General features: G+C 43.2%; 1 protein-coding gene across 1 annotated transcript; it reads left to right on the top strand.

Moving 5' to 3' along the window:
* The first annotated feature begins 13,159 nt into the window (after nucleotides 1–13,159).
* Nucleotides 13,160–13,955, top strand: LOC123441058 (late embryogenesis abundant protein B19.1A). Its single transcript, XM_045117584.1, has 2 exons — nucleotides 13,160–13,360; nucleotides 13,480–13,955. The coding sequence occupies exons 1-2, from the start codon at nucleotides 13,243–13,245 to the stop codon at nucleotides 13,641–13,643; spliced, it is 282 nt and encodes a 93-aa protein (XP_044973519.1). The 5' UTR covers nucleotides 13,160–13,242; the 3' UTR covers nucleotides 13,644–13,955.
* Nucleotides 13,956–27,152: the final 13,197 nt, after the last annotated feature.

Below are 27,152 nucleotides of genomic sequence, written 5' to 3'. Positions count from 1 at the left end.
TTTGTCACTCCGTGTGACGGAGAGGTATCTCGGGGCCCACTCGGTAATACAACATCACACACAAGCCTTGCAAGCAATGTGACTTAGTGTAAGTTGCAGGATCTTGTATTACGGAACGAGTAAAGAGACTTGCCGGTAAACGAGATTGAAATAGGTATACGGATACTGACAATCGAATCTCGTGCAAGTAACATACCGAAGGACAAAGGGAATGACATACGGGATTATATGAATCCTTGGCACTGAGGTTCAAACAATAAGATCTTCGTCGAATATGTAGGATCCAATATGGGCATACAGGTCCCGCTATTGGATATTAACCGAGGAGTCTCTCGGGTCATGTCTACATAGTTCTCGAACCCGCAGGGTCTGCACACTTAAGGTTCGACGTTGTTTTATGCGTATTTGAGTTATATGGTTGGTTACCGAATGTTGTTCGGAGTCCCGGATGAGATCACGGACGTCACGAGGGTTTCTGGAATGGTCCGGAAACGAAGATTGATATATAGGATGACCTCATTTGATTACCGGAAGGTTTTCGGAGTTACCGGGAATGTACCGGGAATGACGAATGGGTTCCGGGAGTTCATCGGAGGGGGGCCACCCACCCCGGGGAAGCCCATAGGTGTTGGGGGTGCCGCACCAGCCCTTAGTGGGCTGGTGGGACAGCCCAAAAGGGGCCTATGCGCATTGGGAAGAAAATCAAAGAGAAAAAGAAAAAAGGAGGAGGTGGGAAAGGGAAGAAGGACTCCACCTTCCAAACCAAGTAGGACTCGGTTTGGGAGGGGATTCCTTCCCCCCTTGGCTCGGCCGACCCCTTGGGGGTTCTTGGACCCCAAGGCAAGGCTCCCCCCTATCCCTCCTATATATAGTGGGGTTTTTAGGGCTGACTAGACACAACTTTGCCACGGCAGCCCGACCACATATCTCCACGGTTTTACCTCTAGATCGCGTTTCTGCGGAGCTCTGGCGGAGCCCTGCTGAGACGAGATCATCACCAACCTCCGAAGCGTCGTCACGCTGATGGAGAACTCTTCTACCTATCCGTCTCTCTTGCTGGATCAAGAAGGCCGAGATCATCGTCGAGTTGTACGTGTGCTGAACGCGGAGGTGCCGTCCGTTCGGCACTAGATCGTGGGACTGATCGCGGGGCGGATCGAGGGACGTGAGGACGTTCCACTACATCAACCGCGTTCACTAATGCTTCTGCTGTACGGTCTACAAGGGTACGTAGATCACACATCCCCTCTCGTAGATGGACATCACCATGATAGGTCTTCGTGCGCGTAGGAAATTTTTTGTTTCCCATGCGACGTTCCCCAACAAATACGTATCTGGTTTGTGACTTAGAGTCATCCGGATCTGTGTCAAAGCTTGCATCGACGTAACCTTTTATGGCGAGCTCTTTGTCACCTCCATACACGAGAAACATCTCCTTAGTCCTTTTCAGGTACTTCAAGATATTCTTGACCGCCGTCCAATGATCCACTCCTGGATTACTCTGGAACCTGCCTCTCATACTTATGGCCAGGCTAACGTCCGGTCTAGTGCACACCATTGCATACATGATAGAACCTATGGCTGAAGCATAGGGGACGGTGCTCATATGCTCTCTATCTTTATCAGTTGCTGGGCACTGAGTCTTACTCAATCTCGTACCTTGTAAAACTGGCAAGAACCCCTTCTTGGACTGTTCCATTTTGAACCTTTTCAAAACTTTATCATGGTATGTGCTTTGTGAAATTCCTATCATGCGTTTTGATCTATCCCTATAGATCTTAATGCCTAGAATGTAAGCACCTTCTCCTAGGTCCTTCATAGAGAAACTTTTATTCAAGTAATCCTTTACGCTCTCCAAAAACTCCACGTTGTTTCCAATCAGTAATATGTCATCCACATATAATATTAGAAACGCCACAGAGCTCCCACTCACTTTCTTGTAAATACAAGATTCTCCAACCACTTGTATAAACCCAAATGCTTTGATCACCTCATCAAAGCGTTTAATCCAACTCCGAGATGCTTGCACCAGTCCATAAATGGATCGCTGGAGCTTGCATACTTTGTTAGCATTTTTAGGATCGACAAAACCTTCGGGTTGCATCATATACAACTCTTCCTTAAGGAAACCGTTAGTGAACGTCGTTTTGACATCCATCTGCCAAATTTCATAATCGAAAAATGCAGCTATTGCTAACATGATTCTGACAAACTTAAGCATCGCTACGGGTGAGAACGTCTCATCGTAGTCAACTCCTTGAACTTGTGAAAAACCCTTTGCCACAAGTCGAGCTTTATAAACGGTCACATTACCGTCAGTGTCAGTCTTCTTCTTAAAGATTCATTTATTCTGAATAGCCTTGCGGCCCTCACATAATACTTCCAAAGTCCACACTTTGTTTTCATACATGGATCCTATCTCGGATTTCATGACCTCCAGCCATTTGTTGGAATTCGGGCCCACCATTGCTTCTTCATAATTCGCAGGCTCATTGTTGTCTAAAAGCATAATTGATAGGACGGGATTACCGTACCACTCTGGAGTAGTACGTGGTCTCGTCGACCTGGGAGGTTCGATAGGAACTTGATCCGGAGTTTCATGATCATCATCATTAACTTCCTCCTCAACCGGCGTCGCAACGACAGGGGTTTCCCATTGCCCTGCGCCACCATCCAGAGGGATGAGAGGTTCGACAACCTCATCAAGTTCTATCTTCTTCCCACTCAATTCTCTCGAGAGAAACTCCTTCTCGAGAAAAGCTTCGTTCTTAGCAACAAACACTTTGCCCTCAGATTTGAGATAGAAGGTGTACCCAACTGTCTCTTTCGGGTAACCTATGAAGATGCACTTTTCCGCTTTGGGTTCCAGCTTTTGAGGCTGAAGCTTTTTGACATAAGCATCACATCCCCAAACTTTAAGAAACGACAACTTTGGTCTTTTGCCATACCACAGCTCGTATGGTGTCGTCTCAACGAATTTTGATAGTGCCCTATTTAAAGTGAATGCAGTTGTTTCTAATGCATAACCCCAAAACGATAACGGCAGATAAGTAAGAGACATCATAGATCGCATCATCTCTAATAAAGTACGATTACGACGTTCGGACATACCATTACGATGTGGTGTTCCAGGCGGTGTCAACTGTGAAACAATTCCACATTGTCTTAAGTGAGCACCAAACTCGAAACTCAGATATTCACCCCCACGATCAGACCGTAGGAATTTGATCTTCTTGTTACGACGATTTTCAACTTCACTCTGAAATTGCTTGAACTTTTCAATGTTTCAGACTTGTGCTTCATTAAGTAGACATAACCATATCTACTCAAATCGTCAGTGAAGGTGAGAAAATAATGATATCCGTCGCGTGCCTCCACGCTCATCGGACCACACACATCGGTATGTATGATTTCCAACAAGTCACTTGCACGCTCCATTGTTCTGGAGAACGGAGTTTTAGTCATGTTGCCCATGAGGCATGGTTCGCACGTGTCAAGTGAATCAAAGTCAAGTGACTCCAAAAGTCCATCGGTATGGAGTTTCTTCATCCGCTTTACACCAATATGACCTAAGCGGTAGTCCCACAAAAACATGGCGCTATCGTTGTTAACTCTAACTCTTTTGGTCTCAATGTTATGTATATGTGTATTATCACTATCAAGATCCAATATGAACAATCCTCTCACATTGGGTGCATGACCATAAAAGATATTACTCATAGAAATAGAACAACCATTATTCTCTGACTTAAACGAGTAACCGTCTCGCAATAAACAAGATCCAATATAATGTTCATGCTCAACGCAGGCACTAAATAACAATTATTCGAGTTCATAACTAATCCTGATGGTAACTGAAGTGAAACTGTGCCGACGACGATTGCATCAACCTTGGAACCATTTCCTACGCGCATCGTCACTTCATCTTTCGCCAGCCTTCGCCTATTCCGCAGTTCCTGTTTCGAGTTGCATATATGAGAAACAGAACCGGTATCGAATACCCAGGCACTACTACGAGAGCTGGTTAAGTACATATCAATAACATGTATGTCAAATATACCTGATTTTACTTTGGCCGCCTTCTTATCAGCCAGATACTTGGGGCAGTTGCGCTTCCAGTGACCCATACCCTTGCAATAATAGCACTCCGTTTCAGGCTTAGGTCCATCTTCGGGTTTCTTCGTCGGATTGGCAACAGGTTTGCCGCTCTTCTTTGAATTACCCTTCTTTCCTTTGCCATTTCTCTTGAAACTAGTGGTCTTATTCACCATCAACACTTGATGTTCTTTACGGAGTTCTGACTCTGCGACTTTCAGCATCGCGAACAACTCACCGGGTGACTTGTTCATCCCTTGCATGTTGTAGTTCAACACAAAGCCCTTATAGCTTGGCGGCAATGATTGAAGAATTCTATCAGTGATAGCCTCTTGCGGGAGTTCAATCCCCAGCTCGGCTAGACGGTTTGAGTACCGAGACATTTTGAGCACATGTTCACTGACAGATGAATTCTCCTCCATCTTGCAGGCATAGAATTTATTGGAGGTCTCATACCTCTCGATCCGGGCATTCTTCTGAAAGATAAACTTCAACTCCTGGAACATCTCATATGCTCCATGACGCTCAAAGCAACGTTGAAGTCCCGGTTCTAAGCCATACAAGACTGCACATTGAACTACTGAGTAGTCCTCCTTACGTGATAACCAAGCGTTCTTAACATCTTGGTCAGCCGTAGCGGGTGGTTCATCTCCTAGCGCAGCATCAAGGACATAATCCTTCTTCCCAGCTTGTAGGATCAACTTAAGATTACGAGCCTAGTCTACAAAGTTGCTTCCATCATCTTTCAACTTAGCTTTCTCTAGGAACGTATTAAAATTCAAGGTGACTGTCGCGTGAGCCATGATCTACAACACAAATATATTCAAAGTGGACTTAGACTATGTTCAAGATAATTAGAGTTTAACTTAATGAAATTACTTGCTAAACTCCCACTCAAAAAGTACATATCTCTAGTCATTTGAGTTGTTCATGATCCAATTCCACTAGCTCAAGTCCGATCATCACGTGAGTTGAGGATAGTTTCAGTGGTAAGCATCCCTATGCTAATCATATCAACTATATGATTCATGATCGACCTTTCGGTATCATGTGTTCCAAGGCCATGTCTGCACATGCTAGGCTCGTCAAGCTTAACCCGAGTGTTCTGCGTGTGCAACTGTTTTGCACCCGTTGTATGTGAACGTTGACTCTATCACACCCGATCATCACGTGGTGTCTCGAAACAACGAACTGCAACGGTGCACAGTCGGGGAGAACACAATTTCGTCTTGAAATTTTAGTGAGAGATCACCTCATAATGCTACCGTCGTTCTAAGAAAAATAAGGTGCATAAAAGGATTAACATCACATGCAATTCATAAGTGACATGATATGGCCATCATCACGTGCTTCTTGATCTCCATTACCAAAGCACCGGCACGATCTTCTTTGTCACCGGCGCCACACCATGATCTCCATCAACGTGTAGCCATCGGGGTTGTCACGCTACTCATGCTATTACTACTAAAGCTACATCCTAGCAATATAGTAAACGCATCTGTAAGCACAAACGTTAGTTTAAAGACAACCCTATGGCTCCTGCCGGTTGCCGTACCATCGACGTGCAAGTCGATATTATCTATTACAACATGATCATCTCATACATCCAATATATCACATCACATCGTTGGCCATATCGCAACACAAGCATACCCTGCAAAAACAAGTTAGACGTCCTCTAATTGTTGTTGCATGTTTTACGTGGTGACCATGTGTATCTAGTAGGATCGCATCTTACCTACGCAAACACCACAACGGAGATATATGAATTGCTATTTAACCTCATCCAAGGACCTCCTCGGTCAATTCCGATTCAACTAAAGTTGGAGAAACCGACACCTGCCAGTCATCTTTGAGCAACGGAATTACTCGTAGCGATGAAACCAGTCTCTCGTAAGCGTACGAGTAATGTCGGTCCGAGCCGCTTCGATCCCACAATACCGCGGAATCAAGAAAAGACTAAGGAGGGCAAAAACTCGCACATCACCGGCCACAAAAACTTTTGTGTTCTACTCGAGAAGACATCTACGCATGAACCTAGCTCATGATGCCACTGTTGGGGAACGTCGCATGGGAAACAAAAAATTTCCTACGCGCACGAAAACCTATCATGGTGATGTCCATCTACGAGTGGGGATTTCCGATCTACGTACCTTTGTAGATCGCACAGCAGAAGCGTTAATAAACGCGGTTGATGTAGTGGAACGTCCTCACGTCCCTCGATCCGCCCCGCGAACCGTCCAACGAACCATCCCACGATCCGTCCCACGATCTAGTGCCGAACGGACGGCACCTCCGCGTTCAGCACATGTACAGCTCGACGATGATCTCGGCCTTCTTGATCCAGCAAGAGAGACGGAGAGGTAGATGAGTTCTCCCGCAGCGTGACGACGCTCCGAAGGTTGGTGGTGATCTAATCTCAGTAGGGCTCCGCCCGAGCTCCGCAGAAACGCGATCTAGAGGAAAAACCGTGGTGGTATGTGGTCGGGCTGCCATGGAAAAGTTGTCTCAAATTAGCCCTAAAACCTCTGTATATATAGGTGGGAGGGGAGGAGCCTTGCCTTGGGCCTCAAGAGGCCCCAAGGGGTTCGTACGATGGGGGGGAGGAGGATTCCTCCTCCAATCCTAGTCCAACTAGGATTGGAAGGTGGAGTCCTTCCCTTCCTTCGCACTTCCCCTTTTTTTTCTTTTCTCTTTGATTTTCTTATCTCCTGCGCAGGGGCCTCTCTGGGCTTGCCCACCAGCCCAATAAGGGCTGGCGCGGCACCCCTAAGGCCTATGGGCTTCCCCGGGGTGGGCTGCCCCCCCCCCTCGGTGAACTCCCGGAACCCATTCGTCATTCCCGGTACATTCCCGGTAACTCCGAAAACCTTCCGGTAATCAAATGAGGTCATCCTATATATCAATCTTCGTTTCCGGACCATTCCGGAAACCCTCGTGACGTCCGTGGTCTCATCCGAGACTTCGAACAACATTCGGTAACCAACCATATAACTGAAATACGCATAAAAGAACGTCGAACCTTAAGTGTGCACACCCTGCGGGTTCGAGAACTATGTAGACATGACCTGAGGGACTCCTCGGTCAATATCCAACAGCGGGACCTGGATGCCCATATTGGATCCTACATATTCTACGAAGATCTTATCGTTTGAACCTCACTGCCAAGGATTCATATAATCCCGTATGTCATTCCCTTTGTCCTTCGGTATGTTACTTGCCCGAGATTCGATCGTCAGTATCCGCATACCTATTTCAATCTCGTTTACCGGCAAGTCTCTTTACTCGTTCTGTAACACAAGATCCCGCAACTTACACTAAGTCACATTGCTTGCAAGGCTTGTGTGTGATGTTGTATTACCGAGTGGGCCCCGAGATACCTCTCCGTCACACGGAGTGACAAATCCCAGTCTTGATCCATACTAACTCAATGGACACCTTCGGAGATACCTGTAGAGCATCTTTATAGCCACCCAGTTACGTTGTGACGTTTGATACACACAAAGCATTCCTCCGGTGTCAGTGAGTTATATGATCTCATGGTCATAGGAATAAATACTTGTCACGCAGAAAACAGTAGCAACAAAATGACACGATCAACATGCTACGTCTATTAGTTTGAGTCTAGTCCATCACATGATTCTCCCAATGATGTGATCCAGTTATCAAGCAACAACACCTTGCTCATAGCCAGAAGACCCTGACTATCCTTGATCAACTAGCTAGCCAACTAGAGGCTTGCTAGGGACGGTGTTTTGTCTATGTATCCACACATGTATCTAAGTCTTCATTCGATACAATTATAACATGGATAATAAACGATTATCTTGACACAAGAATTATAATAATAACTTATTTATCATTGCTTCTAGGGCATAATTCCAAGAGTGCATGGCCATAAAATATATTACTCATAGAAATAGAACAACCATTATTCTCTGACTTAAACGAGTAACCGTCTCGCAATAAACAAGATCCAGATATAATGTTCATGCTTAACGCATGCACTAAATAACAATTATTTAAGTTCATAACTAATCCTGATGGTAATTGAAGTGTGACTGTGCCGACGGCGATTGCATCAACCTTGGAACCATTTCCCACGCGCATCGTCACTTCATCCTTCGCCAACCTTCGTTTATTCCGCAGTTCCTGCTTCGAGTTGCAAATATCAGCAACCAAACCAGTATCAAATAACCAGGCACTACTACGAGAGTTGGTTAAGTACACATCAATAACATGTATATCACATATACCTGATTTTTCTTTGGCCGCCTTCTTATCAGCCAAACACTTGGGGCAGTTGCGCTTACAGTGACCCATCCCCTTGCAATAATAACACTCTATTTCCGGCTTAGGTCCAGCCTTGGGTTTCTTCGTCGGATTGGCAAGAGTTTTGCCGCTCTTCTTGGAGTTGCCCTTCTTGCCTTTGTCGTTTCTCTTGAAACCAGTGGTCTTATTGACCATCAACACTTGATGCTCTTTCCGGAGTTCTGACTCTGCGACTTTCAGCATCGCGAATAACTCGCCGGGTGACTTGTTCATCCCATGCATGTTATAGTTCAACACAAAGCTCTTATAGCTAGGTGGCAGTGATTGAAGAATTTTGTCAGTGATAACCTCTTGCGGGATTTCAATCCACAGCTCAACTAGATGGTTTGAGTACCCCACACATTTTGAGCACATGTTCACTGACAGACGAATTCTCCTCCATCTTGCAAGCATAGAATTTATCGGAGGTCTGATACCTCTTGATCCGGGCGTTCTTCTAAAAGATAAACTTCAACTCCTAGAACATCTCATATGCTCCATGACGCTCAAAGCACCGTTAAATTCCCGGTTCTAAGCCATACAAGACTACACATTGAACTATTGACTCGCCCTCCTTACGCGATTGCCAAGCGTTCAAAACATCTTGGTCAGACGTAGCGGGTGGTTCATCTCCTAGCGCAACATCAAGGACATAATTCTTTTTCCCAGCTTGTAGGATGCGCCTAAGATTACGAGCTCAGTCTACAAAGTTGCTTCCATCATCTTTCAACTTAGCTTTCTCTTGGAACGTATTGAAATTTAGGGTTGCTACTACATGAACCATTGATCTATAACATAAAATATTGTAAAGTGGACTTAGACTATGTTCAAGACAATTAGAGTTTAACTAATCAAATTACTAATAAACTCCCACTCAAATAGACATCCCTCTAGTTACTTGAGTGTGGCATGATCCAAATTCATTAACTCAAGTCCGATCATCACGTGAGTTGAGTATAGTTTCAGTGGTAAACATCTCTATGCTAATCATATCAAGTATATGATTCATGCTCGACCTTTCGGTCTCTTGTGTTTCGAGGCCATGTCTGCACATGCTAGGCTTGTCAAGTTTAACCCAAGTGTTCCGCATGTGCAACTATTTTGCACCAGTTGTATGTGAACGTTGAGTCTATCATACCCGATCATCACGTGGTGTCTCGAAACGACGAATTGTCGCAACGGTGCACAGTCGGGGAGAACACAATTTTATCTTGAAATTTTAGTGAGGGATCACCTTATAATGCTACCGTCGTTCTAAGCAAGATAAGGTGCATAAAAGGATTAACATCACATGAAATTCATAAGTGACATGATATGGCCATAATCTTGTGCTTCTTCATCTGCATCACCAAAGCACCGGCATGTTCTTCTTGTCATCGGTGCCGCACCATGATCTCCATCATCGTGCCGCCATCGAGGTTCTCGTGCTATCTATGCTATTACTACTAAAGCTACAACCTAGCAATATAGTAAACGCATCTGCAAACACAAACGTTAGTTTAAAGACAACCCTATGGGTCCTGCGATTGTCGTAGCATCGACGTGCAAGTCGATATTAACTATTACAACATGATCATCTCATACATCCAATATATCACATCATGTCTTTGGTCATATCACATCACAAGCATACCATGCAAAAACAAGTTAGAGGTCCTCTAATTTGTTGTTGCATGTTTTACGTGGCTGCTATGGGCATCTAGTATGATCGCATCTTACTTACGCAAAACCCACAACGGCGATGTGCAAATTTCTGTTTAACCTCTCTCCAAGGACCACCTCGGTCAAAACCAATTCAACTAAAGTTGAAGAAATAGACACCCACCAGTCATCTTTATGCAACGAGTTGCATGTTGGTAGATGAAACCAGTCTCTCGTAAGCGTAGGAGTAATGTCGGTCCGGGCCGCTTCAATCCAACAATACCGCCGAATCGAGAAAAGACTTAGGAGGGTAGAAAATCGAACATCAACTCCCACAAAAACTTTTGTGTTCTACTCGAGATTACATCTACGCATGAAGCTAGCTCATGATGCCACTGTTGGAGAACGTTGCATGGGAAACAAAAAATTTCCTACACACACGAAGACCTATCATGGTGATATTCATCTACGAGAGGGAGATCGGATCCACATACCCTCGTTTGATGTAATGGTACAACTTCGTGATTCAAATCACCGTCGTCCCACGATCCGTCCCGATCTAGCACCGAACGGACGACACCTCCGCGTTCGGCACACGTACAGCTCGATGACGATCTTCGCCTTCTTGATCCAGCAAGAGATACAGGGAAGTAGATGAGTTCTCCGACAGCGTGATGGCGCGCCTATGTTGGTGATGATCTATTCCTGAAGTGCACCGCTCGAGCTCCGCAGTAATCTATTCTAGAGGAAGAACTACGTGGTATAGGTTTGAGTTGCACGTGGCAAAGTTATGTCTCAAAAGCCCTAAAACCACCAATATATATAGGAGGAGTGGAGGGTCTAGCCTTGGGGCTCAAGGGAGCCCCAAGGGCGCCTGCCGAGAGGAGGAGGTGGACTCCCATCCCAATTCGGTTTGGGGAAAGGAGTCCACTCCTTCCTTCCCACCTCCCTCTTTCCTTTTTTTTCTTTCCTTTAGTTTTTTCTCCTTGTGGCGCCATAGACCTCTTGGGCTTGCCTCACCAGCCCACTAAGGGCTGGTGCGCCACCCTAGGGATGCTAGGCTCACTCCTGAGTGGGTGGGCCCCTCCCGGTGAATATCCGGAACCCATTCGTCACTCCTGGTACACTGCCGGTAATGCGCGAAAACTTTCTGGTGACCAAATTAAACCATCTTATATATCAATCTTCGTTTCTGGACCATTCCGAAAACCCTTGTGACGTCCGTGATCTCATCCGGGACTCCGAACAACCTTCGGTCACTAACACATATAACTCAACTATACTAAAATGTTATCGAACCTCAAGTGTGCAGACCCTGCGGGTTCGAGAACTATGCAGACATGACCCGAGACACTCCTCGGTCAATATCCAACAACCGGACCTGGATGTCCATATTGGATCCTACATATTTTACGAAGATCTTATCGGTTGAACCTCCATGCCAAGGATTCATATAATCCCGTATAACATTCCCTTTGCCCTTCGGTATGTTACTGGCCCGAGATTTGATCGTCGGTATCTCTATACCTATTTCAATCTCGTTACCGGCAAGTCTCTTTACTCGTTCCGTAATACAAGATCCCGTGACTTACACTTGAGTCATATTGCTTGCAAGGCTTGTATGTGATGTTGTATTATTGAGTGGTCCCCGAGATACCTCTCCGTCAGAAGGAGTGACAAATCCCAGTCTTGATCCATGCTAACTTAACAGACACCTTCGAAGATACCTATAGAGCATCTTTATAGTCACCCAGTAACGTTGTGACGTTTGATACACACAAGGTATTCCTTCGTTGTCAGTGAGTTACATGATCTCATGGTCATAGGAATGAACACTTGACACGCAGAAAATAATAGCAACAAAATGACACGATTACATGCTACGTTTATAATTTGGGTCTTGTCCATCACATCATTCTCCTAATGTTGTGATCCAGTTATCAAGTGACAACACTTGCATATGGTCAAAAAAACCTTAACCATCCTTGATCAACTGACTAGCCAACTAGAGGCTTACTAGGGACATTGTTTTGCTTATATATCCACACATGTATCTATGCTTTCATTCAATACAATTATAGCATGGATAATAAACATTATCTTGAAACAGGGAATATAATAATTATTATTTTATCATTGCCTCTAGGGCATATTTTCAACACCTCCTGCCTCCGCCGGGTGTTGCCACTTCGCCCGGCCCTGCCACATCCTGCCTCTGTTGGCTGCTCCCACTTTATCCGGCCCTGCCACCTCCTGCCTTTGTCGGCTGCCGTATCGCTCTCGGTCGCTGCGTTCCCTGATCCAGATCGAGGTTGCCTAAGAAAAAAGGAGAGAGAGCTCATCATGTCCTCTTCGAGCTATGTCGCTATTCCTCGGTGCTCGATGATCTTCGATGGCACCAACTATGTTGAGTTTATGGGCTTCATGCGTATCCACATGCGTGGTCTTCTGCTATGGGGTGTCCTCTCTGGCGAGCTCCCCTGTCCGCCATGCCCTGTATCAATCGGATCCCTCATATCATTTCTATACGTCTCGGTTGTTCGTGAATCCTCATGTATATCTTAAATATAGTGAGGATACAATGGCTCACAGATGCGTCCGGTCAGTCCGTCACATAAGACACGATCCCACCTGGATCGTCTTTTTTTATTCATTCATTTTTTTCTTTTTTTCTTTCAATCAATAACGTGTAAGTGACCGAACATATGAAAAAAAAAAATATAACTACTTGGACGGATAAATAGAAAATACGTCCGGTCATTGATTTTGCGGACGTTAAAAAAATCATATTTGCAATGTCAAATGTAGATGATGCATGGAATGCGCCGTGACCACGGGCCTAGGTGACGTGCCGACACACGACAATGCAGGACAACACAAGGTGTCACAGCTTTGTGTACTAGCTCGTTCCGGTGGCTTCGTCAGTCCTCGGATAACCATGCCCTACGCGCGTGCGCGGGCATGTTTCCATGCACGCTCGCATGTGTCGCCCCCAAGAGCCTCGCATGGGCGCGTCGACACCTCAGAGGCACACGCGCCGGCACTCGGCGCCGTGACGCACCCTCCTCCGCCGCTATAAAAAGGCGGCGCCATCGCTGCCTCCTCCATCACCAGCATCACGCAATCACAAACGCCGTTCAAGCAGCCACACAACGCTTCAAGTTGAGATTCGTTCAAGTAGCAAGGCAGAAAGCAATGGCTTCCGGTCAGCAGGAGAGGTCGCAGCTGGACCGCAAGGCCCGCGAGGGAGAGACCGTCGTCCCCGGCGGCACCGGCGGGAAGAGCCTCGAGGCGCAGCAGAACCTCGCCGAAGGTACGTACGTGCACGCGTGAGAAATGTCCTTGTACTATGCTTGAGCGATCTGTGACTTACGATGCTGATTGCTAGCGTTGTTGTACTACTGTATTTGTATGCTGCATTTGTGTGTGCAGGGCGCAGCCGTGGCGGGCAGACACGCAGGGAGCAGATGGGGCAGGAGGGTTACAGCGAGATGGGGCGCAAAGGCGGACTGAGCAGCAATGACGAGTCCGGCGGCGAGCGCGCTGCGAGGGAGGGCATCGACATCGACGAGTCCAAGTTCAAGACTAAGTCCTAGATGATGAATCGACCAGTGCGTACGTAGCCTAGCAAGCAAGACGACTCTGCTTAGGTCGGCCGTTGGTTTACCCTAGTGTCCATGCACCGAATAATGTAGTAGTTCAGGCGCACGTAGGCGATCGTACGTAGTATGGTCATGTGTGCTTCGTAGAATCGTAGCTGGTAGTCAGTTGGTACTCTACGGTGAGTCGCGTCAGGTTAAGTCGGAAGTGTGCTGTGGCTGGTACCCCACTGGGCTCAGTAGTGTCACAGTGTCCACTGACCACTGTATCTTGTATTGCTCTTCGGTAATATAGTCGTCTTGCTCAAATCTGATGCCTTGTATGCTCTGTGCTAATTGCTGCTGCTTCAGTGTTAGATCACCGGCCCGTTTCAACGAGGGACACACGGGGCACGCGGCACACCATAAGCAGCCACTGGGACCATCGAAATCTTTATCCCGGAGGGGTAGTTGGTAGGCCGGCATTTTAGCATTTACGGATTACGTCGCATTGCCACACCAACAGACAAAATATCCGCTACTCCCTCCATTCCTCTATAAAAGCCACAAACTCATATTTAACAAGGTAAAAATTAATGACTGTTTTGTAAATCAAATTTTCTTTTTCATTAACCAGGACCATTATTCAAGAAAGGAATGAGAAGGAAAAAAACTATGTGTCATTATGACTACATGTAGTACTTATTAAATACTCCCTCTGTTCCTTTTTATAAGGTGTATTTATTTTTTTATAAAATTTCACATGTAAGGTGCATTTCTTCTAATTCTTTGTAATTTCATCATTAGCCCTTAAAAAAAGAAATCTCTCCTCTGATTGCATGCACCTCTTATTATAAAGAGAAGAAGGAAAGAATCTCTCTCATGTGTATCTCTTACTTTCCTAGCCTAAATAATTTTATTGCCTCTAATCAATGATTTAGCCAAGGTTAATTTTATCTTAACATGTATAATTATGCGCGAAAATAATACACCTTTCATAAAGGAACCTTTATAAGGTGTATTTGTTTTTTGATAAAATTTCACAATGTAAGGTGCATTTCTTCTAATTCTTTGTAATTCCATCATTAGCCCTTAAAAAAAGAAATATCTCTCCTCTGATTGCATGCATCTCTTATTATAAAGAGAAGAAGGAAAGAATCTCTCATGTGTATCTCTTACTTTTCTAGCCTAAATAATTTTATTGCCTCTAATCAATGATTTAGCCAAGGTTAATTTTGTCTTAACATGTATAATTATGCGCGAAAATAATAGACCTTTCATAAAGAAATGAAGAGAGTAAGTTGTTACTACAAGAGAACAACATTAATTTTTACCTTACTAACTGTTAGTTCATAAAGGAATGGAGGGAGTAAGTTGTTACTACAAGAGAACAACATTAATTTTTGCCTTACTAACTGTTAGTAGCTTTATATAGATGTATGTAAAATATATCTTTCATGATGGCCTTGTATAAAGGGATGGAGGAAGTATAAACTTAGACAAATGCTTTGGCCCATTATTAGTGGTCGGTGCCCATGCTAGTGGATTTGCTAGCCCAGCCGATCTTCATAGTTTATTTAAAGCTGGAAAAAATGAGATGATTGATGCCTCGTCATCCTTTACGAACGGAAAGGTGCATCAAAACAGCTTGCTATTTTGTGTTGAATGAAGTTCTATAAAAAGGAAAAAATCAACCTTTTCTTTTAAACTAGAAAAAAAAAATCAACCTTTTGTGTTTCTTCCGTGCCCATAAAACAAGTCCATGGATAAGTCGGTTTCGGCAGACGCCAGACCAAATGCCAGTGCACCAGAAGGAGGAGGACATTACAACGATCTCTTTGTGTGACCGAAAACTAACACAAAAGACCATAAAAGACCGAATTCCTATGGTATTTCGCATTAATGATCTTTAAAGGTGCACCAAAAGTCTACCATTCGTATGTTTGACTAAAAAATCTTTTTCTGACTATAAAAATGCTCATTACATAACATAAATTCCATGCTTGATAAATTTAGTACTTCCTCCATCTCGATTTATAAGTTATCTTACGAAAATCAAATAATCCCAAAACACTAAGGCACAATACATTAACTTTCACCTCGTTTGTTTTTTTGACTTGAATAAAAAAATCAACCAATAAGAGACGGGGGACATGTGTGTTTTTAATGACTTGATACTAACTAGCACGACATGCATTAGTCAATTCATTGCATGCAATCGTATTAATTAGCAAGTTAACATTAATTTCTCTTGTTTTACTTTCCGTCTTGGTTACGGTGCACAACCTAGGAAGACTTATAAACCGAGATGGAGGGAGTAAGTGAAATGTGAAGTAAGAGGAGACACGAGAACAAGTTGCAATGCAGTTGGCATGATTGGTCATACAGTGTTGGGAGTTGATCATGTTTAAAGATGACCAGTTTACACAAGTACGAAGGTAGTACGTGAAGTGCAAATACAAAGACCTCTCACAACTATTTCTTTTTCTCATTTTTCATCCCAATTTGGCATCACTATTTATGTTTTGTAACTATTGGAATGCAACATGGATTATCCGAAAAATGCGCCGCTTTCACCTAATGCTTCATCATGCATGGTGTCAAGTTGCATTTGATCCTAAATGTCTTCTTTGATCAATAAGGTTCCTTCATCTTCATCATTGTCTGCAATTTTTATATTACATTGCAAGTTCCTATTTACCTAGTTTTAAAATCTACCTAAATTTGACTTGGTTGTTCTTCTCATCTATTATTTCTCTTATGAGCCTACAATTGTCACATGCTTATGAATAGGTTCAATTTTAGAGTTGTAATTGTACTCTTCAACATTTCTTCTATTGTCGTAGTGAATTGCGTTATATTTTTTTTGAACCTTGGGCTAAACTTGGCTACGGAAACACAAAGGAAGAACTATATACTTTTTAGTGCCTTCTTTCGGCATGTTAGAACATGCATTTGTTTATTTTAAGTATTACAATTATACACCGTCACTTTTCAGAACTTGCTCTAAATTTGTAATCCCTTCCTTCAGGATGACACACTACATACACGATGGTCCCTGGATATCTGACGCAATAGGATGAATTAAGATGGGGCTGAAAGACACAATCATGCACGCCTCACCAGTGAGTCAATGAAGGAAGATGCAAAATTAGGAAATATAGACTATACACCTGCCATATGGTAAATTTTCCTATCTCATACACATAATAAATAATTATCCTTCTAATGTTCTATTTTAAGAGCTACTAAAATATCCCTAGGTGATGAAATTATTTCCGCTATTTTTTCCAATACACTCTATTTTCTATTACACTGGTACCAAAATTGACCTTGTATTGAAATATCATAGGGAAATATCAAGGGAGAAAAAACAACAAGGAGAAAGGAGCTAGCTCAAGAAGAAGTTAACCGATAGTTTCGCTTTAAGATGTGTCCTTCTAATTTCGCTTAAGTTAACCCATAATTATATGCACTTATGATTAAACTTAATTAATTCATAATTGTGCTCTCACTCAAACCAATATCTCTCATAATTGATTTAAGTGATTCAAGACCCTAATATTATTCACAACCATTGATGTGGGCATCACTGATGACGTGAACTTCAAGAGGTAGGCAAATTTTGCCGATCATATCTCCATGTGACTCTTGTTTGTTTTTCGATGCTTTGTGCACAATGATTTTACTAGAACTTCAAGACAACTAAGTGTTTCTGCCATGCCTTCACCCGCCTTACACCCGCGATCCAAAGTACTCATGTGGACATGACGTACCACGAAAAGCTACGTGTTATAGATGGTTGCTACACTAGGAAGAGCACTAACAACTTGATGCTTTCTAGTGTGAGGTCACCCTAATAATTGACTACCGCACAATCAAAGGGTGCAAACAACAATGGGATAAACATATCAGTCTATTCATAATACAATGATATAATATAGCCCTTGGCGTCGGGGATGTGGTCATGATCCTCCAAGGTCTTCATGAACTACTCTAGAGTGATGTCGTAGCCACCACCATGATCTCTTGCGCCTAGTAAAGCCACCTTACTCTGGGCTCCTCCGTAGCACGTCCATCACTCCAGTCGATAAAAATAAAATAACAAAGTTGACACACTCGTAATTAAAGTGAAAATCCCTTGGCCCCAACCATCATTTCGTATTATGACGTGTATGTCATCTAATGCTACATTATGTAGCCATCTCATACATAAACTCATTATCATGACGAAGATTATACAACATGACATGTATCCCGCAAAATCAAGTTAGGCGTCCTCTAATCTGTTTGGCAGATTTAAATTACGTGGCTTCTAGGGTTTCGGAGAACACTAGCTACCTGCGTCCATAATCAAGTATGATTATCCTTGTTGCTAGATTAACTTTCTTATTGGGGGTGAGGGAAGAGACTTAACTAAAAGTCTCTAGCCCACACTAAAATTCGTCAATACGCGTGACCCATATGAAGATCAAATATCTTTATGCCCTCTCGTGTTTGCGACGGTTCACTATTCTTGACTAAGATGTAGTCCAAAGAATTTTTTGCCAATCATTGATAGCCAGAGCCAATCGATTGTCAAATCATGCCGCAAATGAACTGAAATGAAGCAACACCCATGGAAAGAAAACAAGAACATCAAGTAAAATATTGCATCTACCACAATTGATCTTATCTCTACTCACACAATTTTAGAACTCATTTAATTCTTAACTATTTCTAGTAATATATCAAGTTTAAATTAAGTTATGGGCATGTTCCGAGTCCAGTTTAAATGTGGTTGTAGTATACTGATATAAGGTTTGTCGGTACGTGCCGAGTCCAGTTTAAATTAAGTTAAATGGAGGCCAACATACAGATTGTTCGATGATCATGGTGTTTCGCATCATAACCACAATGTCTTTTGTCCATCTTCTTCTGTCTTCGTCCGGCGTACATTACCATATGGCTATTCGACATTCATCGCCTGCTTGTTTGTCCCAAAAAAAATTAATTAAGAGGGAGATTTTACGGCACATTATAATATACGACAACACGTGTATTATATAAGCGATCCAACAGATGATATCAATTGGGCCTTATTAAAGCCCAAGAGCATTTTCGACCTAAGAATATTAAAGTTTAGGGTGGCCCAATTAAGTCTAGGGGCATTTTTGTCCTAAAATTTCAAATTAATAATTGCATTAACATAACACTTGAATTGCGTCAGAGTGGTTCGTCAGCTCCTCTTGAACCCTATCACGTCATGCCACTCCCTCCTCCTCCTTCTCCCCCTTCACCCCCTCCCTCGCACCAGTCCCTCCTTCTCCTTCTCCTCCTCCACCCCCTCGCTCGGAGGCGATCCCCCTCGGGTTATGTGGCGCCAGATCTTCCGACGAGCAGCCTAATCCCCTCCGTCCCCGATTGGACGCCCCTTCCCTGACGCGAGGCCAGATCATCGTCATCGCTGTCCATCCCGTCGGATCTTCGCAACCACCTCTGAGATGTAAGTGCCGCTGCAATCTCTCATCTTGTCTCGTCCCTTCTGCATAGGACATATTGATGGAGTTAGTTAGGGTTATGTGGCATGAGAAAGTTGTCAGCAGATTTGGATTCAAAGAAAGTTATTTTGAATTTAGTTAGGAGATACTTTTGAATTGAGTTTCGAGATATTTTGGATTTAGTTAGGAGATAATTATTTTTGTAGGGAGTTTGGAGTTATTTTGGATTTAGTTAGGAGATACTTTTGAATTGAGTTGCGAGATATTTTGGATTTAGTTAGGAGACAAATATTTTTGTAGGGAGTTTGGAGTTATTTTGGATTTAGTTAGGAGATAATTTGGATTTACTTAGGTCATAATTTTGGATTTAGTTAGGAGAAAAATTTGAATGGAGTTTGGAGATAATTGATCAATCAGGGTGGATCTATCAGGGGACTTGAAGGATTTGTGGACTTTGGATTTAGTTAGGAGATCATCAGTTACAGCAAGTACAATCAATTAAATATTTATGGATTCAGTCAGGGCATATTTTATACTTACTTACAGATTTTGAAGGACTTGGTTAGATACATGAATCCGATATGAAAACTTAAATCAATTATTTAAGGAGAGTAGTGCATAATTATTACTTATGCTATCCATCTATAACATTGACTATATGTTTTCGTTGGCAGCATAACGACATGGATGATAAAGACAACGATGGCGAAAATTTGGGGGATACACGCAAGGATGACAAGGACATGGGTGAGAGAGGAAGCGAAGGCAAATGCATGGATGATAAGGATAATGATTTCGTAGCCATGGACCCCAAAGGAATGGATGGTACATGAATGGATGATAAAGATGAGTATGCATGCAAGGATGGCATAGACATGGATGATGTACACTTGCAAGGTAAAGAAATTGATAATAAAGGCATGGTTGGTTCAGACGTGAATGAGTATATGGAATACTTAGAGATTGCAAATAAGACTTTCGGGACTGAGGTAGAAGCCTACATGTTTTACGTAGGCTATGCCAGAAAAAAGGGTTTGGTGTTAGAAAGGATGATCTGAAGTACAGGGGTCCGGGTCCGAAACAAAATGCATACAGAAGGACACACAAGTGCTGCAAACAAGGATGGCAGACCCTTAAGCACTTTAAAAGAGCTGAAAAAAAAGAACACCGAGGGGTCTTTCTCGGTGTGGGTGTCCCGCTCTTTTTCCGGTTGAGCTACAAGATAGCAGTGGCTTATGGTTCGTCAAGAATTTTGTGGACAAGCATAACCATCTGTTTGTCCCTGCTGACCTGACTCCCTACTTATCGTCTCATCGTAGAATGACTGACGAACAAAAGGCCGATGTCATCGAGTATGCTGTCGGTGGACTTCAAACACATCAGATTATGAATGTAATGGAGAAGAATGCCGGAGGTCCCGACAAGCTTGGATTTATAGATCGAGACCTATAGAACCATGTTTCAATCCAGAAGAAGCGCAAGATAGAAGGCAATAATGCTAGATATTTGCTCACCTACATGATTGCACTGAAAAAATCAGACCCAAAATTCTTTTTCAAATACACAAAAGACAGCGAAGGCCATTTGAGGAACATATTCTGGGCTGATCCACAATCCCGTATTGACTATGTTGTCTCTGGTGGTGTCGTGGTGTTCGACAGTACATATCGTTCTAACAAGTATAGGCTTCTGTTTGTTCCATTCGTCGGCCTGAACCATCACCGCAACATAGTTTTGTTTGGGGTCGGTCTAGTGTCGGACGAGACAGTTGCATCATACTTGTGGCTTCTTGCTACCTCTTGAGCTTGCGTTGGTTTTCCCTTGAAGAGGAAAGGGTGATGCAGCACAGTAGCAGTAAGTATTTCCCTCAGTTTGAGAACCAAGGTATCAATCCAGTAGGAGTATTAAGGCAAGTCACCAATGTACCTGCGCAAAAACAAGCAAACTTGCACCCAACGCTATAAAGGGGTTGTCAATCCCTTCACGATTAATTGCAAGGTGAGATATGAAGGTGGAAAGTGCAACAAAGTAAAAGTGTAGAGCTGAAAATATGATGTGAAGTAGACCCGGGGCCCATAGTGTCCACTAGAGGCTTCTCTCATGATAGCAAATATTATGGTGGGTGAACGAATTACTGTCGAGCAATTGATAGAACCGCGCAAAGTCATGATGATATCTAAGGCAATGATCATACATATAGGAATCACGTCCGAGATAAGTAGACCGATACTTTCTGCATCTACTACTATTACTCCACACATCGACCGCTATCCAGCATGCATATAGTGTATTGAGTTCATAACAAACAGAGTAACGCCTTAAGCAAGATGACATGATGTAGAGGGATAAATTCATGCAATAGATATAAACCCCATCTTTTTGCCCTTGATGGCAACAACATGATGCGTGCCTCGCTACCCCTTCTGTCACTGGGTGAGGACACCGCACGGTATGAACCCAAAACCAAGCACTTCTCCCATTGCAAGAATTATAGATCAAGTTGGCCAAACGAAACCCACAACTCGAAGAGAATTACAAGGATACGAAATCATGCATATATGAGATCAGAGGAAACTCAAATAATATTCATAGATAATCTGATCATAAATCCACAATTCATCGGATATCGACAAACACACCGCAAAAGAAGATTACATCGGATAGATCTCCATGAAGATCATGGAGAACTTTGTATTGAAGATCCAAGAGAGAGAAGAAGCCATCTAGCTACTAGCTATGGACCCAAAGGTCTGTGGTGAACTACTCACGCATCATCGGAGAGGTAATGGTGTTGATGAAGAAGCCCTCCGTGTCCGAATCCACCCTCCGGCAGGGAACCAGAACGGTCCCCAAATGGGATCTTACGGAGATAGAAGCTTGCGGCAACGGAAAAGTATTTTCGTGGCTCTCTCTGGCAGTTTTGGTTTTTTAGGGAATTTACAGGCGGAAGAAGTAGGGCAAAGGAGCCACGGGGGGCCCACAAGCCTGGTAGGCGCCCCCCCCCCCCGGTCGCGGCTAGGGGGCTTGTGGCCTCCCCCGGGGTCCTTTGCCTTTGTTCTCAAGTTCCCTGCGTATCTTCTATTACGGATAAAATCATTCTGAAGATTTTATTCCATTTGGACTCTGTTTGATATTCTCCTCTGAAAAGGGTCAAAACACGGGAAAAACAGGAACTGGCACTTGGCACTGAGTTAATAGGTTAGTCCCAAAAAGATATAAAATAGCATATTCATGCATACAAAACATCCAAACTTGACAAGATAATAGCATGGAACCATCAAAAATTATAGATACGTTGGATACGTATCAAGCATCCCCAAGCTTAACTCCTGCCCGTCCTCGAGTAGGGAAGTGATAAAGACTGAATTTTTGATGTGGAATGCTACCTAACATATTTGTCCTTTGTAACTTCTTCCTTGTGACATGAATGTTCAGATCCGTAAGATTCAAAACAACAGTTTACTATTGACATGAAAAAAAAATACTTCAAGCAAACTAGCAAAGTGATCATGAACTTTCGAAATTACAAGGCCAAAGAAAGTTATCCCTACAAAATCATATTGTCTGGCTATGCTCGATCATCCTGATGACCCACAAGTATAGGGGATCAATCGTAGTCCTTCCGATAAGTAAGAGTGTCGAACCCAACGAGGAGCAGAAGGCTCTGATAAACGGTTTTCAGCAAGGTAATAACTGCAAGCACTGAAAGTAGCGCTAACAAGTGATGGTGTAGTGAGGTGAAACATAGCAGGTGAAAAGTAACAAGTAACAAGTAATAGCAACGGTGCAGCGAAGTGGCCCAAACCCTTTTGTAGCAAGGGACAAGCCTGAACAAAGTCTTATAGGAGGAAAAACGCTCCCGAGGACACACGGGAATTTCTGTCATGCTAGTTTCATCATGTTCATATGATTCGCGTTCGTTACTTTGATAGTTTGATATGTGGGTGGACCGTCGCTTGGGTACTGCCCTTACTTGGACAAGCATCCCACTTATGATTAACCCCTCTCGCAAGCATCCACGACTATGAAAGAAGAATTAAGACAACGTCTAACCATAGCATTAAACTAGTGGATCCAAATCAGCCCCTTACGAAGCAACGCATAGACTGGGGTTTAAGCTTCTGTCACTCTAGCAACCCATCATCTACTTACTACTCCCCAATGCCTTCCTCTAGGCCCAAATAATGGTGAAGTGTTATGTATTCGACGTTCACATAACACCACTAGAGGAAAAACAACATACAACACATCAAAATATCGAACGAATACCAAATTCACATGACTACTATTAGCATGACTTATCCCATGTCCTCAGGAACAAAAGTAACTACTCACAAAACATAATCATAATCATGATCAGAGAGGTAATGAGTAGTCTCAAGGATCTGAACATAAACTCTTCCACCAAGTAATCCAACTAGCATCAACTACAAAGAGTAATCAACACTACTAGCAACCTTACAAGTACCAATCGGAGTCGCGAGACGGAGATTGGTTACAAGTGATGAACTAGGGTTTGGAGATGAGATGGTGCTGATGAAGATGTTAATGGTGACGAGTCCCCTCCAATGAGAGGAGTGTTGGTGGTGACGATGGCGATGATTTCCCCCTTCGGGAGGGAAGTTTCCCCGACAGGATCGTCCTGCCGGAGCTCTAGATTGGTTCTGCTCAAGTTCCGCCTCGTGGCGGCGGAGAATCCACGAAAAAGCTCCGCCCTGATTTTTTTTCCGGACGAAACCCTTCATATAGCAGAAGAGGGGGGCCAGTGGGCCACCAGGGTGCCCACAAGCCCTGTAGCCGCGGCCAGGGGGGCAGGTCGCGGCTACCAGGCTTGTGGGCCCGTGGCAACTCCCCTCTGGCACTTCTTTCGCCCAATATTTTTTATATAATCCCAATAAATTCCACGTTGATTTTCAGGGCATTTGGAGTTGCGCAGAATAGAGGACTCAGACTTGCTCCTTTTCCAGTCCAGAATTCCAGCTGCCGGTATTCTCCCTCTTCAAATAAACCTTGCAAAATAAGAGAGAAAAGGCATAAGTATGGTACCACAAAGTATAATAACAGTCCATAAAGTGATACATATCAACATGAAAGCATGATGCAAAATGGACGTATCAACTCCCCCAAGCTTAGTCCTCGCTTGTCCTCAAGCGAAAACCAAGATCCATAAACATGTCCACATGTTTAGGGATGAAGGTGTCGATAAAACATAATAAGGACATGAGGGCATCATGATCACACATAGAACAGCAATACATCATAAAGATTCTTATGGGAAAGTAACAATTCCTTCACAAAGCAAAGTATGAATCAAAAACCTTACCGAGAAGTAGCCAACAACAGTCCATAGTCATTGAAGCAATTGCAATTTATCATAACATCAGAAAGAGTGAAATAAGAGCTTGTAAAGCAAATCCACATACTCAATCATCTTTTTCGTTTTCCACAATTGTTACAACTCACGTGGTACTCATGGTATCAAAGTTTCAGTTGGACACAGAGAAAGATAGTGCTTATAATTTTGCCTCCCAACCATTTACCTCAAGGGTAAAGTCAACAATAATAAAGCATAAGTACTCATCTCCAAGTTGATATAAGAATATAGATCTTTCCCTAGCATATGACGTTCACCAAGATAAAGAAGGAAAAGGGAATTGGTGTTGATCACCATGACTTTCACAAGGACAAAAGGTAAAGGTAGAAGATAGGCCCTTCGCAGAGGGAAGCAGAGGTTGCCATGCACTTTTGAGGTTTGGATGCGTGTCCTCTTAGTGCGGAGGAACGTCACTTTATATTGCCTCCTCTGATAAAGAACTTTATTATGCAGTCTGTTGCTTTTATGTCTTCCTCATCACAGGTTCATATAAAGCTTATTTTCCACACACTAATAGATCATACATATTAGAGAGCAATTTTTATTGCTTGCACCGATGACAACTTACTTGAGGGATCTGATTCAATCCATTGGTAGGTATGGTGGACACTCATGGCAAAACTGGGTTGAAGGTTTATGGATGCACAAGTAGTATCTCTACTGGGTGCGGGAGTTTTGGCTAATATGAGGTGAAAGCAATCGTCACCTGCTAAGGGATCTCTAATCATATAACATTGTTTGGAATCAAGCAAACACAATTCATCTTGTTGCCTTCCTTGTCCAACATCTACTTCTAAGCATGTAATAGTTTGATGAGTGCTCACAATTGTAAAAAAGTGTCTAAGAAGATATATTTATATGTGAAACTCTCTTTCCTTATTACTTCTTATTAATTGCAACAATGACTGGGGTCTATGTTGGTATATTCTCAACAAGTTTCAATCATCATACTTGTTATATGTGAAGCTATCACTTTCCATAAGATCATCTCATGATCTTTCATGCTATCGTTATTTTCATACTTTTGATCACGACACAAACAAAGCCCTTGACTAAGATACTCTTTATTATATAGCTCGCAAGCTCGAATACATCGGGGGAGACACAAGGCAAAAGACTCAAACTAAACACTAAAGACTTATCCCACTAAGAGAAGAAAGTAAAAACTGAAAAAGAAAGAACTAAAACAAAGGTAAAAGCAAAAGATATAAAGGTGATACGATACCAGGGCAACTCCCCCAAGCTTGGCACAAGCCAAGGGGATTGCCCATACCAATGCTCAGTTGTCCTCCTTTGGTGGTGGCGGAGGAGTTGTTGCAGAGGTCTTGAGCTTGTCTAATTTCCACTTGAGCATGAAATTCTGCTCTCTCAGATCATCATTTTCCTCCTCAAGCTTCAACACCCTTTGACAAAGTTACTGCTTACTCTCCTGCAAGAAACGAGAAGGGATAAACAAGTTCTTAGGCTTCTTCCTTGAGTCAGGGAGGCTTGACTTCTTGAACTCCACATGAGTGCGTCCAGGTTGAGGTAGAGGAGCCTCCTCTTCATCGGAACTCGTTTGTTCCTTCCCCTTGGGATCATAGTCCTCTTCCTCATCAGTGGTCCAGCCATATGGTTCCAAGTCCCCATAGACCTTGGGGTCAGCAAGGTAATCAGCCACATAGCTCTCCCCCTCTAAATCCTGAGAAGACATCTTGACCTAGATCTGCGGCACAAAACAGGCTCGAAAGGAAAAACAGAGGAAAACTGCGTGATACGGAGATAGAAACCCTCGGGCATATATATAATGATTTTTTCTGGACCAGAAGGAGTGCTCCGCAAGAAAACGGAGTCCGGGTGGCACACGAGGTGCCCACAAACCCTGTAGCCGCGGCCAGGGGGAGGCCGCGGCTACCAAGCTTGTGGCCGCCTCGTGCGCTCTTCGGAGTGCTTTTTATTTTTCGTTTTTTCCATAAATTCCAAAACAGAGAAAATTTCCTACTGGAAAAGTTTTGGAGTCCAATTACTTACCAAAACACATACTCTCCGTTTTCAGAGTCTGAAACAGGCTGATAAACATCCCTTATGTACTCCTCTGGAGTTATGATATTGATGATATTGGTCTCAACATTTATGGGAGTACCAGAGATATAATGCTTGATTCTTTGCCCATTTACCACTCTCGGAAAATTACCTTCCGTGTTATTGATTTGGTTGGCACCGAAACAATATACTTCCTCGACAACGTAGGGACCTTCCCTTTTAGAGAGAAGCTTGCCTACGAAGAATCTTAAGCAAGAATTGTATAGAAGGACATAATCACCTACATTGAACTCACGTTTTTGTATTCTTTTATCGTGCCATCTCTTAACCTTTTCTTTGAACAACTTGGCATTCTCATATGCCTGGGCCCTCCATTCATCTAATGAGATGATATCAAACAACCGCTTCTCACCAGCAAGTTTGAAATCGAAGTTGAGCTCTTCGATTGTCCAATAAGCTTTGTGTTCTAGCTTAAGAGGTAAATGACAGGCCTTACCGTAAACCATTTTATACGGCGACATGCCCATGGGATTCTTATAAGCAGTCCTATAAGCCCATAGTGCATCGTCAAGTTTGCTAGACCAATTCTTTCGAGATCTATTGACAGTCTTTTGTAAGATCAATTTGATCTCCCTATTACTCAATTCCACT

Source organism: Hordeum vulgare, chromosome 1H (assembly GCF_904849725.1).
Source record: "Hordeum vulgare subsp. vulgare chromosome 1H, MorexV3_pseudomolecules_assembly, whole genome shotgun sequence".
Taxonomy (NCBI): domain Eukaryota; kingdom Viridiplantae; phylum Streptophyta; class Magnoliopsida; order Poales; family Poaceae; genus Hordeum; species Hordeum vulgare.
The sequence above is the reverse complement of the archived record's forward strand: the minus strand, read 5'-3'. Positions and strand labels throughout refer to the sequence as shown.